This window comes from Eubalaena glacialis, chromosome 13 (genome assembly GCF_028564815.1).
Source record: "Eubalaena glacialis isolate mEubGla1 chromosome 13, mEubGla1.1.hap2.+ XY, whole genome shotgun sequence".
NCBI lineage: Eukaryota > Metazoa > Chordata > Mammalia > Artiodactyla > Balaenidae > Eubalaena > Eubalaena glacialis.
The window spans coordinates 10,270,341-10,289,769 of NC_083728.1; the positions used below are offsets into that span (position 1 = coordinate 10,270,341).

The window sequence follows — 19,429 nt, forward strand, 5'->3', positions numbered from 1 at the left end:
AGTACCAGGTGGACCTAGAGAGCTAGGCAGGGGCTGGATTAATGTTTTATTGAGGCGATACAGAGCATGATGGGGATACAGAAAGTATAAGGCAAGGCCCTGTCCTTGGTGGGGTTCACTGAGTCAGGGGTACATATGTAGGGCAGACCCGTGCTTCCCTGGTAGGTGTACACTTGAGCTGCTTCTCTGGATCCAAGGCAATTGCTCTGCTTCTCTGAATTTCTTACCCAGTGGAAGATAGGAGTAGGGCCTGAGAGGCTCACAGCATCTTTCCCTCTAGGCATGACCCAGAAGTAGTGTCCCTTGTGACTCATGGAATAGTGAGTAAGCAACTAAAGGCTGCATAAAACCAAAGTATTTCGGTCCTGTGACAGTCCAAGCATGGTGGCCGGGCCCCATGGTTTCAGGGAGTCGGGCTCTTCTTTTGTTGCTTTGATATCCCAGTGATGTAGCTCTCCTTGGTGTGGTCTGAGATGGCTTACTGCACCTTAAAGGCACATCCTAGAAGTTACACACATCATTTGAGTTGACGCCCATTTGGCCAGAACTTAGTCACATGGCCACTCTTAGCTGTGGAAATGAAGGCCGGGAGCTTGAAATATTCAATCTGTGTGACAAGTGCCCAGCTACAAAGAGAAGGTTCTATTACGAAGAAAAAGAACTAATATAGACCAAATGACATCTCTGACCCAGCTGTTAGTGGGAGGCAAGGATGGCAGTATATGTGTGGGTGATCACTTAAGGACCTTTGCCAAATGGGTAGAACATTGATTTCCCAGCCACTGTTTGAGATCTTTTACACTTCAAAACTGAAGATCCCCAAAGAGTTTTTTTTATCGACAGTTACTGCATTAAAAGTTAGAACAAGGCTTCCCTGGTGGTGCAGTGGTTGAGAATCTGCCTGCTAATGCAGGGGACACGGGTTCGAGCCCTGGTCTGGGAAGATCCCACATGCCGCGGAGCCACTAGGCCCGTGAGCCACAACTACTGAGCCTGCGCGTCTGGAGCCTATGCTCCACAACAAGAGAGGCCGCGATAGTGAGAGGCCCGCGCACCGCGATGAAGAGTGGCCCCCGCTTGCCGCAACTAGAGAAAGCCCTCGCACAGAAATGAAGACCCAACACAGCCAAAAATAAATTAATTAATTAATTAATTTTTTAAAAAAAGTTAGAACAAGAACTTTAAAACATTTATTCATTTAAAAATAACAGTGGACGACTTCCCTGGCGGTCCAGTGGTTAAGACTCCACGCTTCCAGTGCAGGGGGCGCGGGTTCGATCCCTGATCAGGGAACTAAGATCCCACATGCTGCACCACGTGGCCAAAAAAATAAGTAAATTTTTAAAAAAAAATAACAGTAAGCTCATTATATATAAACACTTCTATGAAAAGTAACTATTTTCCAAAACAAAATGTGATAAGTAACATTGTATACACATTTGCAAACCTGTCTTAGTAGCTGGATTCTCATCCCTCTATTCCAGTAGACAGTCTATTGCCATGTGTTCCTTTGGAGTATATGAAGAAAATCTGGCCTCTCATATAATGTAATTGGAAATGGAGGAGTATTTTGATAACCTTTTCAGATAATACTACACCAAAATACAACAAATGATAGTTTGTTAAAGACTAGTTGTTGCGGTCATATCCATAAATTTTTCAAACTGTTAAAATCCATTCATTAGTTTGTTTTCCACTTTGAATGGCTCCTACTCAGGCTTGATTTGACAGTCATACACTGGACATTTGGGAAAATGTAGGTTTTGCTAACTTTTATAATTGTTCCAAATGTTGACCCATTTCATTGTAACCATAGGAGAAAATCACATTTAATATTACCAATCTCATCAGAAGTATCTAAGAACTAGGATGCTGCAGGCCCAGGGTAATGGGGATATATGTTCTGAAATCCGAACTTTTAGAATCCAAAAGTTAACCTCACAGTATCATCATTAACGTTCCTTGACGCGACATTCTCACTTAGTTCATATTTTAGAAAACATCTGCGAAATACCAAATCTGAAAATAATCATGGTTTTTCAGTTCTTTCAAGTCAAAATGGTGCAGCATAAGAAAAGCACCCGGTTTTCAGTGCAGTTGTCCCACAAGCGCTTGTTCTCAAGCCAACTAGCGTATTTTGGTTTACAGCAGACTTTTTTTTTTAATGTAATTGACATTTTTAATAGGGAAATTTACCATTCAAATTTCAAATATACTAAATAAGTTAAATATTAAAGTTTATGACTTACTAGCAAATATAGGAGGACAAATTTATGGGAGAAGTAGGCAAAAACAATTAGCAAAGACCACAAAGAAGACAGATTAAATATGACTAAAGTTAAAACTTACAATAAGATACCATTAAGGAGTTAAGACAAGTGTTCTACAAGAAATTTGCAACATGGGGCAGAGTTCATCTTCAGAACACACAGGATGCCTACAAATCAAAGATCACTCCAACAGAAAAGGATTTGAACAAGCAATCACTTAAGAAATAGAAGTGCCAATATTCACATGAAAAGCCCACAAGGAATAAAGTCCAAAAGAAACAAGTACTGTATTTTCCTCAGTGGGCTAGCTGAAAAGTACTAAATTAAGATTGTGAATCACAGAGCATCATGTATCACCTGGCACTTAATTCAATCATCACCACACCCTGCCTCCCCACCTTCCTAGTGGGGATGTGTTTATCTTTAGGGAGGAGCCTGGGATTAAGGATGGGGGAGCGAGGGGGGACGTAGGAACTGGATAGAGTGCTGAAAGGAGCAGGACTAGTTTCAAAAGAATTTTGTGTGTTCTCTCCAGGCCCCTTGCTGTCTTAGTTATTCTAATAGTTCAAGTGGATTCTTTTGAATTGTCCAGGTAGATTATCATATGCAAAGAGTGAGTTTTCCTCTCTTTCTACTTGATCTGGAGTGCCTTGGCCTTGGTGCTCTGGGTCAGGGTTGAAGAGTAGTGGTGAAGGTAAACCATCCATATCTTACCCCTTACTCTAATGAAGTATCATTTTTTTTTTTTTTTATATTATAGGCCCAGCAATACATTTATACATATTGTTACATACAATTGCTTTTTTTTTTTTTTTAATTTTTATTTATTTATTTATTTTTATGGCTGTGTTGGGTCTTCGTTTCTGTGCGAGGGCTTTCTCCAGTCGTGGCAATCCGGGGCCACTCTTAATCGCGGTGCGCGGGCCTCTCACCATCGCAGCCTCTCCTGTTGCGGAGCACAGGCTGCAGACGCGCAGGCTCAGTAATTGTGGCTCACGGGCCCAGCCGCTCTGCGGCATGTGGGATCTTCCCAGACCAGGGCTCGAACCCGTGTGCCCTGCATTGGCAGGCAGATTCTCAACCACTGCGCCACCAGGGAAGCCCATGAAGTATCTTGATTTCTTTTTTTGGGGGGGGGGGGCTGTGCTGCACGGTTTATGGGATCTTAGTTCCCTGACCGGGGATTGAACCCGGCCTCTCGGCAGTGAAAGTACTGAGTCTTAACCACTGGACTGCCAGGGAATTGCCTTATTTTTATTTATTTTTTTTAACCACCATTTGTGGTTCGAGTCCTTAGAATTCTTTCGAGATCATTTATCATGTTAAAGAAGTTTTTTTTATTCCAAGCCTTCTGAAGTTGGTTTGGGGGTGTGTTTTGTTTTGTTTGGGTTTGGGTTTTTTCATCAAGAATGATGATTGAATTTCACATGTTCTGCACTTAAGATGGTTCTCTGGCGTTTAGCCTCATAAAAGAGAGTGACTTCCAATGTTTGTATTTTTATCCCACTCTATACTTCTTCACTTGGTATTGATATCAGGAATAATCTATCATGAAGTAAGTTGAGGCATTTTTTTCTTTCCCTCTGTGATTAAACAATTGAACATGAAAACACTTTTGCTGGAAAATTGGGTAGAACATGCCCACAGTACTCTGTTTATGGCTTTTTTCCAGAGGCTGGAGAGGGTGTAGATTAGGCTGTGATGACAGTGTCCATCTCAGTGGCCACTGGAGCCTGCCCTGCTCACCCCTGTGTCCCCAGAGTCAGTGGCAGCTCCGCGCCTTGTGGTCTTCTCACCAGGACCTGGCTGGTGGAGCGACCGGTCTGGAATACGCCAGATAAAGGCGTTCTTGACCTTTTTTCTTGCTGTGGACTCCTGGCAATTTTGTGAAGCTTACGGGACCCTTCGCAGAACAGTATTTTTAAACATGATAAAAGCACATTAAACTATGTTTAAGTACAATTGCTATCAAAGTGTTCATTGTGTGATATTTTAATACACTAAACCCTTGCTTTCCTGAAGTGTAGTACAGACCAGAAAGGTCACCACCACCTGGGAGCTCGTTAGAAACACAGAATCTTAGTCCCCACCCAGGCCCACTGAATCTGAAACTGCATTTTACTCTTTGTTTCTATGAGTTCTGCTTGGGAAATGGGGAGATGTTGGTCAAAGGGTACAGACTTGTAGTTTTTAGAGGAATGAGTCCTAGGGATCGAATGTACAGCATAGTGACTGTAGTTAACAATTCTGTATTATATACTTGCAAGTTGCTACGAATAGATCTTAAATGTTCTTACCACAAAATGGTAAACTGAGGTGATGGAGGTGTTAAGTAAACTTATTGTGGTAATCATTTCTCATGATATACATGTATTAAACCATCACATCATATACCTTAAACCTACACAATATCATATATCAATTATATCTCAAAGCTACAAAAAATCTGCATTTTAATGAGACCTCCCCACCCCCAGATGATTCATTGGCACAGAAGCACTGAAGCTCTGCAGTTAATTTTCAGATCCAGTGGCTGGTCTACTATCTTAATTGTGAAGTAGTGATGAGCGTAAAGGGTACTGAGAACTACAGCAAGTAGAATGCAGTCTGAACATGGCTCATGTCTATTAATGGGGGTCTCGGGTACCATTATTATGGTTTGTTGACTACATCTATAATTGGAGGAAATGCTAAACTCCAGTTAGAGGTAATGGAGATAAAAATTTAATCCTTTCCCATGCAAGGTCTTGGATCCCCTAAATTGTATCCATGAGGCCCAAAATAAGAACCCCTGCTCTGGTTGAGAATCCGCCTGCCAATGGAGGGGACACGGGTTCGATCCCTGGTCCAGGAAGATCCCACATGCCGCGGAGCAACTAAGCCCGTACGCCACAACTACTGAGCCCGCGTGCTGCAACTACTGAAGCCCGCGCGCCTAGAGCCCGTGCTCCACAACGGGAGCCACCACAATGAGAAGCCCGCACACTGCAACGAAGAGTAGCCCCCACTCGCTGCAACTAGAGAAAGCCCGCGCGCAGCAACAAAGACTCAACAGAGCCAAAAATAAATAAATAAAGTAAATTTATTAAAAAAAAAAAAAATGAACCCCTGCTCTTCACAGGGAATAAGCCAATATTTTATAATAATATAAGTGGAATATAACCTTTAAAAATTGTGAATCACTATGTTGTACACCTGAAATATATAATATTGTACATCAACTATACTTCAAAAAAAAAACCAAACAACCCCTGATCTGGAATGTTACAGGTCATCTTGGGCAAGAGAAGCGAGTGTAGCCAACCAGACACTGGCTCTTTTTTGTTGTTGTTTGTTTTTGTTTTGTTTTGGCCACACTGAGTGGCTTGCAGGATCTTAGTTCCTATACCAGGGATCGAACAGGAGTCCCAACCATTGGACCACCAGGGAATTCCCAAGGCACTGGCTCTTAAAAGCATTTGCCTAACAGTGACTCATCAGTTTTGCTCCTCTTCCATTGGGCAGAGCCAGTCAGATGTCCAAGCCTGCAGTGATGGGACCATGCAGCATAATTCTCCTGGGAAGGACAGTGAATATTTGAACAATAAACAATTTACCTTGGGGTACATCTCTGACATAGCAGTTTTTCTAAATTGTTATTGCTCCGTTTTCTTTCTTGATTCAGACTGTAATTTTATATCTTTCTGGATGATCACCATTTTATTGAGCCTTCTAAACTGATTGGGGTAAAGTCCTACTTAATAATCATGATTGAGTTTGTCTATTTCTTGTCCCCTTTCTCCTTTCCAATGTCTATTAAAATGGTTCTCAACCAGGTACAATTTTGTCCCCCTCCCCCCCAGGACATTTGGTAATACCTGAAGACATTTTTGACTCTCAGAACTGGGGAGGAAGGTGCTACTGGCATGTAGTGGAAAGGGTCAGGGATGCTGCTAAACATCTTACGTGCACGGGACAGGGCACAGCAAAGAATCACCTGGTCCCAAATGGTTGTAGTGGCGAGATTGAAAACCCTGGCCTATTGGTATCTTTTCTTTGAGCAAACCTCCCTTTTTAACAGCCATTTTTTGTTTTTATTGATCAAGTGCTGTTCATCTTCATTTCTTCTAGTTTCTTGAGTTGCATATGGTTCGCTTGCTTTCAGCCTTTTGTTTAAAATGAACTGAAGTTCACAGACATTCTTCTGAAAAGTGACTAGGCTATGGGCTTTGATACGTGGAGCTCCCCCTGTTCATCTCTTAGGAGTTTGTAATTGGGTTTTGATTCTTGAGCAAAAGTTGTTTTAAAACATGTCCTACAATTTGCAAGCTTTTCTTTGAAAAACCTTTTGTGAAACCGTGTTAGATTCATAAGTTTGATTCACATCTACTTAGTGAGTTCTATCTCCTCAGTATAAAATTTTTAGTGGCTTTCACCATGATTTGTTTTGCCTAATATTGATATTTCTGATGTCTTTTAGCATTTTCCTAGAGTATTTTTCTATCATTTTCTACTTCTCTGCCATTTTTATTTGGGTATCTTAAGAGCATTAAGCTGACTTTTTTTTTAAAATGTAATTGACATTTTTAATAGGAAATTTAATCCATTTGTTTTTTGTACTAAGTGGTGTTTAGTTTGATTTCTACCTCATTTTGTGTTCTGTTGTATCCCTTTTTTTTATGATTGGTTCTCTTTTGTGGTTTGGAAGCAGTACTTTCCATTTCATTACTTATATCCCACATCTTATCCACTTACCTTTTTGTTGTTGTTCTGACGTACACAGTTCAAGTGTGATACCCTGCATCAACTGTCAACTGGCTTTATTTTTTCGTCCCATGGAATGCTAGTTCAAGTACAGGATATAATTTCTGTGGAACTTTGCAGATACTGTTCCCATCTTGCTACCGTCCAGTGTTGTCTGAGGAGTTGTGTGCTCATCTGAGCTTTTTTTTTTTTTTCTGAAAGCTTTAAGATCTCATCATTCCTAGGCTTCTGACACTGTACCACCATGGCTCTAGATAAGCCATCTTAAGACACATGTCTGGGGAATTCCCTGGAGGTACAGTGGTTAGGATGTGACACTTTCCCTGCTGGGGGCCCGGGTTCGATCCCTGGTTGGGGAACTAAGATCCCCCAAGCCGGGTGGTGCGGCCAAAAAAATTTTTTTAATTAAAAAAAAAAAAAATCCATGTCTGTTTTTAGTGTTGAAATAATTATTTTCTCTAACTTCAGGTTCTTGAGTTGGGCATGTCTTTCTGTTCTGGCTTTCCCCAAGCATTTGGTTATTGGGTTGATTTTTATTTGGATGTGATCAGTCTGGAGTGGTTATGGGGGGGAAGCGTGGAACAGTTTGGTGGCGATGTTCTGGGCTTGGGGTTCTCTGCTCTCCAGGGTACCTCTAGGTACTTGGGGCCTTTAACATTGTTTCTCCAGCCTAAGCACGCTCACTTCCTAACAGCCTGGGAGATAGACACCATTGCTGCTTGTGGTTTAGTACAAGTAAGGGAAGGGTAAACCTGACCATTCTCCATGTGGTTTATCAACTAGTGAGCCAGAAAGCTGTTCCAATACCCTTCCACCTGCCCCCTCTGATTTTGAATACTTCTTTATTTTTTTAATTTTTTTTATTTTTGGCTGTGTTGGGTCTTCGTTGCTGTGCACGGGCTTTCTCTAGTTGTGGCGAGCGGGCTACTCATCGCGGTGGCCTCTCTTGTTGCGGAGCACAGGCTCCAGGTGCACAGGCTCAGTAGTTGTGGCACACGGGCTTAGATGCTCCGCGGCATGTGGAATCTTCCAGGACCAGGGCTGGAACCCGTGTCCCCTGCATTGGCAGGAGGATTCTCAACCACTGCGCCACCAGGGAAACCCTGATCTTGAATACTTCTATGACCACTCTCGTTTTCCCAAACAAGGTTTGGCCTATGATTTTCTTTCAGTCTGATATTATCTCTGTTCCTTAGGAGCCTTCAAAAGTTCTGAGCCATGAATGAATAGCACACCTACTTGTTTCCCAATGTGCTAATCTAGACCTCAGTGTCTTCCTATCTCTGGGCATTTGGTGAGAAGGAAGAAGCAGACCCCTATGCTCAGGCTACCACCTTGGTCACATCTCTTTGCAGTCATCTTGGTAGAGAAAACCCTTAAAACCTTGACTCTTCCTTATGTGTTTGAAGGAGACAAACCACACAAGTGTGAGTTCTGTGACAAGTGCTTCAGCCGGAAAGACAACCTGACCATGCACATGCGGTGTCACACCAGCGTGAAGCCCCACAAGTGTCACCTGTGTGACTACGCTGCCGTGGACAGCAGCAGCCTCAAGAAGCACCTGCGGATACATTCCGACGAGCGGCCGTACAAATGCCAGCTCTGCCCGTACGCCAGCCGCAACTCCAGCCAGCTCACTGTCCACCTCCGGTCCCACACAGGTAAGTCCCACACCTCGAAACCTCGGTGCATCCCTTGCCTCTAATTCCTTAGTGTTCATTTAGTTAAAGCACAAGCAACTTAAATGACTTCAGGGTGTAAGTAAAGAAATTTGGAACTTCTGTGTTGATTGTGAAGTTTGCGGTTTCTTCTACCAGGACAACAGCTTTCAGTAAAACATGAAAGTCTGACAGCTGGGTTCTCTAACTTGACTACATAGACTACCACTGGGGATGATAATCCAATTCAGCAGTCAGGAAGCAAAGGATGTATCTCAATAAAAGTCTGATGTATAAACTAGGTGTTTCTGTCATTTAACTTAAACTCTGATTGCGTGGCTTAATTCAGAAACATGTAGCAAAATCACCTGAATGTAACTGCAAGTCACAAACTTCTAGTTCTAGAAATTAGACTTTGCAGAAAAGCTTTTCCTTCCCTTCTTTGTGAGACCCTGTTGAAATAACAAGATAGAACCAACCAATCCAACATGGCACAGAAAAATGGGCATTGGGAGGCTCATAAGGAGAGTCGTAAAATGAGAATTTCCAGTGAATTCATGGAAAATGGCAAGCAGACAGGCATATACTGACATCTAAAATTGAGTAAAGAAAACTGTGTCCCAGCAGACAAATGGGAGGTAGCTATAGTGTTGGGAGCCAATCTTTCCAGCCAATTTCTGTCTGCGTTGAGCGTTCTGGACTTGGAACTGGTGTGTAGGCTGCAAAGGTCAGAGTTCAGAGGAGAAGCTGAAGCCTATTAGCAAAATGGTCTAAACTATCCAGTAACAGGTAAAGCCCATGACACCTATGTCTAATCCTTAAACCAGTCTACTCTTCCTAACTGTAAAATGTCAACTATGGATTGTCTCATCATCTGCAGAAAATGAGTGGTATGAAATGTGCCAAATCTAACAAATAACAAATTCTGGAGATAACAGAGTACTTGGGTAACTTACAAGAATTTTTCAGTTTTCTTTGGTATCTACCCACCGGCAGAAATGTTGCATCCAAGAAGAGTTTTATGAGAAAAGGTAGTCAGAACAAAGAGGTATGAATTGAAACTAGGGTTGCTGGCTATAAAGTTAAACTTTCCAGAGACCAGGAAAAAAGTTGGAGAACTGATGATAAGAAGATAGAAGTCTGGTTTCTGACTAGGTCTAGGAAGAAAAGAGAAGTCAGAAAATCAAATGAGAAAAGTTTTTCAATTCTCAGGGGCCATGAGAGATGAAAGGGCTTACAAGATGCCACACAGGACAAAGGGAATGGCTGGAGAGATCCATACCTAGAAAGACTTTTCAGTAATGTTGGCTTCTTGGAGATAGTGGAACAGTGCCCACAAAGTTGAGAAATGATTTGGTATGTAGACTTCTATACCCAGCCAAACTATCTCAAGTGTGAACGTAGACTAGACAACAGTGTGCAAGGACTTGAGACTTCACTCCCAGCCACCAGGCTAGTGGAAGTTATTGGAAGATAAACTCCAGCCAAACAAGGGAGGAAACAAAATTTGGCATGAGATATTTGATATGTGAAGATCTGAATGAAGCTGACTGGGGTTGCAATAAAGGGAAATATCAGGATGATACGTATATAGAAGGTTGAGGAAATTCAGCAAATCAGAAACTCAAAATCCATGTAAAATGTTACATAATTAAGAGACTGGATGGCTTTTGAGATGATGGTGCAATTCTTTTTTCCCTCAATGCACAAGCCAAGAAGCAGGATAAAATGTGACCCCCAAGTGAGCATGTAAGAAAAGAGAATCAAGGGAAGGGCAAGATAGGTGTATGGGATTAAGAGATACAAACTACTATGTATAAAATAAGCAACAAGGATGTACTGTCCAGCATGAGGAAATATAGCCATTATTTTGTAATAACTTTAAATGGAGTATAATCTATAAAAATATTGAATCACTATGCTGTATACTTGAAACTAAGATAATATTGTAAATCAAAATACTTCAATGTAAAAAGAGAATCAAGGTGAACTTGATACTAGCCACATGATCAACTGGCCCAGGTGGAAGTGGACGTTTATCCACTATAAGGAAGTGGACGTAATCCCAGTGCAGAATTTGGCTCAGGGGAATGTCACATACCCAGTCATAATATACATTACCTGTGGTTTGTGTCTAAAGTTTAAAGCAACTAGTTAAAGCATGGGAATTAAGTCAGAATGCAAACCGAACTTAAATGTAAAAATAAAGCTATTTCTCAAGCAGGGAGAAGGTAGCGTGACAAAGAGAAAGGAATCCTTAAACCTCTCAAGCTGATGAACTAAAAGTTGAAGCTATTACTCATTTTAGAAAGTAAGGCTAGAAGAGTCAAAATCACAACCAACAATGCAGGAGAAGTTTGGGAAAAGGATGGATATGTAGGATAAGTAAGAATCTCATCTTTGCGTATAGTCAACTGCCAAGGATATTTAAAGTAACAACCTCCAAAAGAACTAAACCCTTAGCAGTGCCTCCAGGGAGTACAGAGGAGGCTATGGCATTTCATGATTTGTCTTCTGCTGCTGCCATATTCATGGGTTAATTTTATAAATAAAATTCATTCTGCCATTGTGAAACTACAAAACTTTAATAATACAAGCGAGTTAACTGATGTAATAATACAGGTGAAACACTAAAATGAGCACGTTTATAAGTCTTAGCTTGATTTGGAACAGTTGTATGTAACATAAACCACACCTCTTCCTTCCACGTCCAGATTTGGGATGTGAAGTTAAGTGAGTTTAGATCTGAAACGGAAGTGTCATGAAGAGTGTGGACTTGGATGCCATGATGCCTGGATTCAAATCCCTGCTGTTTGGCCACGGTCAAATAACTTGACCTCTCTGAGCCTCCGTTACCCCATCTATTAAAATGGGGGTAGTAGTACCCACACGTAGGATTGTCGTGAGGATTAAGCGAGTTAATATACGTGGTTAGTGGTGGTGTTACCAGGTGACAAGTAATTGGAGTTCAAAGACCCAGCTACCTCTCTGCGGCCAGGTGTTCTGAGGTGTGTTTGGGGGGAGTTCTGTGTTGCCTGCCTGCTCTAATGGAAACACACCTTCCGTTGCTAGGGGACACCCCCTTCCAGTGCTGGCTCTGTAGCGCCAAGTTCAAAATCAGCTCGGACTTGAAAAGGCACATGATCGTGCACTCGGGGGAGAAGCCTTTCAAGTGCGAGTTCTGCGACGTCCGCTGCACCATGAAGGCGAACCTCAAGTCGCACGTCCGCATCAAGCACACCTTCAAGTGCCTGCACTGCGCCTTCCAGGGCCGGGACCGGGCCGACCTCCTGGAGCACAGCCGGCTGCACCAGGCCGACCACCCCGAGAAGTGCCCCGAGTGCAGCTACTCCTGCTCCAGCGCCGCCGCCCTGCGCGTGCACAGCCGGGTCCACTGCAAGGACCGCCCCTTCAAGTGCGACTTCTGCAGCTTCGACACCAAGCGGCCCAGCAGCCTGGCCAAGCACATCGACAAGGTGCACAGGGACGAGGCCAAAACAGAGAACTGGGCCCCGCCGGGCAGGGAAGGGCCCCGAGAGAGCGGTGGCCAGCACGTGGCCCAGATAGTGACCCAGCGGGCCTTCCGCTGCGAGACCTGCGGCGCCTCCTTTGTCAGGGGCGACTCTCTGCGGTGCCACAAGAAGCAGCACAGTGACCACGGTGAGAACAAGAACTCGGGCTTGGTCACCTTCCCGCCCGAGGGCAGTGCCTCGGGGCAGCTGGGCACCCTGGTCTCCGTGGGGCAGCTCGAGACGTCCCTGGAGCCCAGCCAGTGCCTCTAGTTCCGCCGGGGAGGGTGGGCAGCCGTCTGGAATGCCAGACACGCGCCCCTGCCCGGCCCTCTGCACTCAGGCCGTCGAGCCAGACTTGAGTCACCAGCTGCGGGGACACCTGCTCCAGCTTAATAGGCCCGCAGAGGCCATGGCCCCAGTCACTGTGGCCTGAGGGCAGGCAGGCGCCAAGGCAACGCTGTGGAGACCCTCCCCCATCCGTGTCCCTGTCTTCCCTCCAAGAATCGTCTAAGCAGGTTGTCTCGGTTCCAAGGTGGGGGGCGTCCATCGAGCACTGCACCCTCCAATAGGGATAGTTTCTTCGCGATGGATTCCAGTTCTAAAACCGATCCATCTCCGATGGAATTAAGAAACTAATTAGACCACATGGAAAAACTAATACTACACTCATCTGTAGAGCGGGAAAGGTGAAGGTGATGGCGGGGTACCTGGAGGGTCTGGGGTGGCCGGAAAAGTTCTATTTCTTAACCTGGGTGGTGGTTTATGAGTATTCGCCTTCTACGTTTTTTGTGTGGTTCCTTTTGTCTGTTGTCTTATAATAAAAAGGCAAGCTCATCTGTAGAATGGTGTAAGAGGGACACTCCATTTTTATGGTCTCCCATAGACAGGTTATGGTGTGGGGTTCTGCGGCGCTGCCCCGGCCCCGTAGTAATTTTCTCTATAAATGCACGTAGGAGATCTGTGTCTTAGTGCTGTAGTGAAGCGAAATGCAGTTTGATCTGTAGGTGGCGCCAAAGATCAAGCTGACGCTAGCTCAGCCTGTAATTGTGTGTTGTGAAATTCAACCTTGGCCTACTTGTGTTCATAAAAAGAGATGAGGGGCCCAGTGGGCCCTGGGCTTGGTTCTGGGACATATGATGCGTGGGAAAGCCTGAGACTAGTGTCTTTCATCACAGTAAGCCCTTGGTGTTTGCTGAACCAACAAACGAGAAACCCCAAACCTCTTGTAAATGGACATTTCACTTGACAGAAACTTAGGAGGCCATGGAATGCCAGTGGATATATAATTTATCCAAAGTTGCTTTGTTCTTTTCTTCAAATACAGTCTTTGTTTAATACAAATTCTTGTGTGCCCTCATCAAGCTAAACATCTGTGCTTTTAAAACGTTGAATAGATCCATTGTTTTTGATAAACTAGAAACAAGGATGTGAAAACATTTTTTTATAGATTGTATGCAGGGGACTATGTCACTTATGAAATAGAGGTACAGAACTTATTTTAGAAATTTTGTTTGAACAAATCTGATTCCATTTAAGTCTGACTTCAGGCGAGTTATAACGCACTGTTGGATCTTTTTGTAAGAAGAAAAGATGGAAATGATAGAGAGAATTAATCATTTCTTTGCTTTAGAGCTATTTTTGGTTGTTCAGAAGTGTTTTGTTACTGAATGCTGGTGCATTGTACAGATTCTTTTGTCACCTTTCTGCCGTTTGTCAAAAAGTCTTATCTGTGTTTCTGTTCTAGTAACAGAAGGGCTGTTGACCTTTCAAGTGGGAACCGATAGATCGAGATCGTAGAGACATTGCTTGTACTTCTGGTGTTATAGCTCTTCAGATAAACAGGAAAAATATCAGCCTCTTTAGAAGACATTTTTTCACACCTGTATGGGCATCAAGGGTCTTGGATCCACGCTGGTATCACAGCAAATTTGGTTGCCCAGTAGAGCGGAGGTCAGCAAAAAGTTTGGGATCAGATAGTAAATATTTGAGGCATTATGGAGCCATTAGGTCTCCTTCGTGACTAAGCTCTCTGCACAAAAGCAGCCAGACTATAAGAAAAAGAACATGTCTGTGTTCCAGCAAAACTTTATAAAATGAGGATGAGACTTAAAACATACAGCTAATCACCAAATAAAGCTGGGAAGCAGCCATAGTAGGTAAGAGGCTGCTGACATGGTTTCTGCACCCAGCTCTGTTTCGCAAGGTCAATATGGATCTGAAAGGGGAAATTGATTAATGAATATGTTTGCAGTTTGACGTCACCTGGACCAGGGGTTGGCGAACTTTTTCAGTAAAAGTCCAGATAGTAAATTTTGGGGGCTTTGCTGGCCTTAGTCTCTGTTGAAACTACTCAACTCTGTTCACCTCTGTGGCACAATCACTCAACTCTGCCATTGTCACCGAAGCAGCCGTAGATAACAGGTAAGTGAATGGGTATAGCTGTGTGCCAATAAAACTTTATCTACAAAAAGCAGGCCATGATTTGGAGGGCCATCTTTTGCTGACCCCTGAGCTGGGCTATTGAGTGCAAGCAACGGGGTAATTGCTGATGGGTGAAAACACAGGAGAAATACTGAGAATGCCAAGTTTCCTGGGATCCCTTTAAGGAAGGTACAGCTTCATGCAAGAGATAGGCAAGTTCCAGCTTAGGCACTGGGAAAAGCTGCGTCCTTTTGATCCTTAGGCAGTGTAGCTATAAAATCTCCAGTGAAGAGTCCAGAAATCAAGATGTTACCCTCTTGCTCTCCTCTGATTAAGGTTTCTTGCTGCCTTCTAAACGTTGTAGAACATGAATTTTTTGTTTGTCCCTGGATTTAATTTCTTAAAAAAGTATGCTCCTCAATTCCTGTTGCTGTGTTGTTGTGAGTCCTTACTCTGAGCCAGACACTGTGCTGGGAACGTGACCTGTGTTAACTCATCTACTTCTCCCGGGTGCCATCCAGAGCTGGAACTAGGGTGAGACAAGGGAGGCACTTGCCTAGGGCACTCAAAACTCAGTAATCACTCGTTTTAAAGCAGTATTTTTTTAATTGGAAAACTATGGCCCACAGGTCAGCTGCTTTGTTTTTGTAAATGAAGTTTTATTAGAAGTTGGCCTGGGAATTAAGGCAGGACCATGCAGGGGCAGACTTGGGCCTATCTTTAAGAGTGTGATGTTTTTGTTCGTTGCGGACTTTTTTGCGTTACGTTTGGTTTTTAGGAAAATTGCATTAAAATAGTCACCTTGATCAGTGAGATTTTTGGTACCACTTTCTACTTGCACCAGAGGGGATTGCCTCAACCACCTCACCCTAGTCTCTGCCTCTTGTTCAGATACGAAGGTGAAGAAACTTCTAGAACAGAGTTGGGTTTCAGTCCCAGGCAGTGTAGCTCCAGAGTCCACATTTTTAACCAAAGCACTAGGCTGGGTTTCCAATTTTAAAATATATATATTTTGTTAGAGTAATAAGTTGATCTGAGTAGGGTAATGACAGAACCATCCAAAAGGAGCCTTCTTTTGTTAAAAGGTAACAGGGTTGAGGAGGAAGGAGGTAAGAACAACCCTGCCTGTGGCACTACTGTCTGGCTGACGTCCGGCTAGAGATTTTGCCTCAGATTCTCAGTTTGCTCGTCTGTAAAATGGGCCATTTCAGGCATTTGGCTTAACGATAAAGTCGACTGGTTTAAAACACCAAAACAGAAATTGGCTCACCTGTGTGTCTTTTTCTCGTTTATTTTGTTTGGGGCCGGGGGATGGGGACAACCAAGAACTAGTACCGTGACCTTATGACACTGGACATCGTGGTTTCTATCTTACTTCTCAGCCCCGCCCCGCATCTTCAAGACATGGTCCAAGGTGGTGGCAACTTAAGCTCCAGCCAAGATAGAAGGGGGAGGCCATCCTCCCTCTTCTTAGCACTGCTGGAAGGTTGCACATAAACTTATGCTCACCTCTCCTGGCTACATGGCTGGTCATACGCCATGGCTGTTGCAAAGGGTGCTGGGAAATCGTGGCTCTGGAGTAGCCTTGCCAAGTTAAAACCCGCAAGGAGATGCTGAGTCGTGAGTATTCTCTGCCCCTGAGCAATAATGCAGGCTCTTGAAGGCTGGAGATGACTTTGCTATGAAACACCTGGCACAGGTCCTGAACACCCAGGGTATTCTGTACATGAACGTTTCTGTTTTATCAGGGCTTTGTTGAGGCACCCTCTGTCTGTTCTTTGTGCGTATTGGCCCATGGCATTCTTCCAAGGCTTTCTGTCACTCTAGTCCGGTGGGTCTCAACTGTGGCTCTGGGCTGCAGTGCCTGGAAAGCTCTGAGGTATTTGGAATCTGTCTCTGTGGGGAAGGGCCTGGGCATCAGTACTTTCTAAAATTCTGCAGGTGATTCTAATGTGCAGCCAGGTGGGAAGAGCTGCTCCAGTGAAGGAGCAGGGCTGTCTTCATGCGTGCTTGCCGTCTGTGCAGTCACGAGGGGCCTCACACTCGGGTGCATGCTCGGCTTTTGCTGTCTTGGAATTCTTAATTTTTGAACAAGGGGTCCTGCATTTGCATTTTGTATCAAGCCCTGCAAATTACGCAGCCAGTCCTGTGAGGAAAGAAAACATGCCTAAAAAGGGAGCCTGTGTGCATCACTGGTACAGAAAAGGTCTCAACTTTTGAAAACAAGACTCCTGGCTGGGGCTGGCCAGCCAGGGCTCTGGGTGGGAGGAAGAAGTGCCATGAACCATGAAGTTCAAGCATTTCCCTGCCGGATTCCATTCAAACCTTACAATGAATGACATTTGTATTTGCCGTTACAAGAGAAAACTAATCTTCAGAAAAGTTAACCTGCTCAGTGCAGCTAACACAGGAAAGTCAGACCCACGTGTGCTGGACTCCCGTGCCTGTGTGTTATTTGCAGCCTGAATCTCCACTTAGACTAGGGTGTCTTCCACTGGCAGAAGTAGGGGAATTGGGGACGGAGCGATTTGAGTTCTAAGTGTCGAGGCAGGAAAAGGACAAGATCTTTTGCACGAATGGTGAGGTCGATAGTTGGATTGGAAAAAATTTTGAATATGGGTGTTGTTGGATGATCGGAAAATGTCCCTAGGCTGTCTGCCCACATGCTGGGGGCAAGTATTGCAGGAATGACCCATGTTACATTCCCCCAACAGGCAGGTTACAAAATGTTTGAGCAAATTTTGCTTCGATACTGATCGTTGGTGATAACCGCACTTGAACTCCCAAGAGTGTGAGTGGCCACCTGAGCCTGTGCTCAGCCACTCTCAGGGGCCACGTGGCTAGGATCTCGTATATGCCCCACCTTGAGACGCTTCTGTTTTAATAGAGAAGAAAATGAAGGTAAAGAACCCAAGGCCAGCAGTTGGTCAGGATTAGAACCAGTGTCTGCGTCCTCCAAGTGGAGCTCCTTCTAATACCCAGCACCACCTGGTGGGGAGACCTGCCTTAAGGCCAGTTTTCTTCATTGCTTTTTGAGTCATGGACCCCTTTGTCAGTCCAGTGGAATCTCTGAATCCCTTCTCTGAGTGATGTTTAAAAGAATAAAACAAAATGTATAGGTTTGCCAAGGAAAACAGTTATATTGAAATAGTTATCAAAATATTTCTTGGATTATGTGCATTTTTATCAGCATTATATTAAATGAAGGCTGTAGCAGCAGACCTAGTTAGTAACCATAGTTGACCCTTGAACAATGCGGGGCTTAATCCTAGTCTAATTTATAGTCGGCCTTTGGCCTTCCATGTCCGCAGTTCCTCCATGTTCATGGATTCAACCAACCACGACATGTAGTACTGTAGTATTTACTTTTGAAAAAAAAAAGAATCTGCGTGTAAGTGGACCAGTGCAGTTCAAACTTGTGTTGTTCAAGGGTCAGCCATACTCTTAATTTTGAAGGAGAGATGCGCATAAATGTTATTTCAAGATAGCTACAGCAACCAGAATGTTATATGAAAATAACTGATTTCTTTTGCTGACTGAATCACTGGTCCTGTTAATGCTTCTGTGGTTTGGTACCTACATCCCGAACTGACAAATGCTCAATTTCAGTTAGAGGCGAGTGAAATAAGATTCATCTTCCTTCCCATCCAAATCCCTGGACCCTCTAAATTCTATCCATGGTCCCTTTGCCGCTAGGTTAAGACCTCTGATGCTAATGGAATTTCTGGGGTCTGGTTTTCTTGGTAAAATTTGAACTTGCAGTTTTTTCCAACATAACTAGATCTAGTAGCACCAGCACTTAAATATTTACCCCTGCCTGCCCTCACCCACCCCCCAAAAGACCTTGCATTAGGAAGGATTCACCGAACAAGGCTCTTTGTAATGCCTACGTACAGCCCTTTTCTGATAAACTGTTCTTAAGATGGCTCAATTGTCACCTGTTAGTTTGAGGGACTTTGGCCTATAGAAAATAGACAGTGTATGTTTGTCAAACAGTTCTGAAATTCTCGAGGCATTGCACGTACTCACGTGCTCTCACACTGCACCACCTATTTCTGGAAAGGTCACAACGGACTGGCTTCAGCCTAAAGCTAAGGGTAGGGTTTTTACCCAAGGCTGAGAGAGTAACACATGAAATAACAGCAGATAATTCTAGTATTCAGCCCAGGGTTATCTGCACTTGTTCATTTTAAGCATCCTGGGAGGGAAATGGTTATTTCAATTGTATTGGTGGTTACTTGTGGATTTGAAACAATCTACCTTCATTTCTTTTAGTTTTGATAAATGATCCCTTTATATTTAAGAGAAATTCACGTCCTGTGTGTAATTCTTTCAAAACACATAGACATCTCTAGATTTTGAGAAAAAACTGGACATATTTGCCACTTATTTAATTGTCCATTTGTCCCTCGTTGCAAGAAGACATTTCTAACATCGATATCTGAGGGAATCAATGGTACAGACATCATTTAGATTGTCTTTAAAAGAAAAATCTTTATTCCAGTTACTCATTTCTCTCCTGACCCTAGCCCAGTCTCCAGCCCAAAGGCCAGCAAACTTTTCTGTAAAGCTGGTAGGAAATATTTTAGGCTTTGCGGGTCGTACGGTCACTTGCAACTGCTCAGCTCTGGCCTCACAGCACAAAAGCAGCTGGAAATGGTACGTAAAGGAATGTGCGTGTGTTCCCGCAAATCTTTACGGACACCGAAATTGGAATCTCATGTGATTTCACATCACAAAATATTTTTAATTTTCTCAACCGTTTAAAAATCTAAAAAACCTTAGCTCGTGGATTATACAAAAACAGGTGATAGGTTACATGAGA

The 19,429-nt window shown here is 43.6% G+C and overlaps 1 protein-coding gene across 3 annotated transcripts in view; it reads left to right on the forward strand.

Moving 5' to 3' along the window:
• The window catches only part of ZFP64 (ZFP64 zinc finger protein), a 77,558-nt gene extending 64,426 nt beyond the window's left edge, over positions 1-13,132 (forward strand). For all 3 annotated transcript variants that reach the window (XM_061209125.1, XM_061209128.1, XM_061209129.1), the window contains 2 exons: positions 8,423-8,674; positions 11,744-13,132. In XM_061209125.1, the coding sequence (XP_061065108.1) occupies positions 8,423-8,674; positions 11,744-12,453 (962 nt within the window). In that variant the 3' untranslated portion in view covers positions 12,454-13,132. The remainder of the gene's footprint in view (positions 1-8,422; positions 8,675-11,743) is intronic.
• The last annotated feature ends 6,297 nt before the right edge of the window (positions 13,133-19,429 follow it).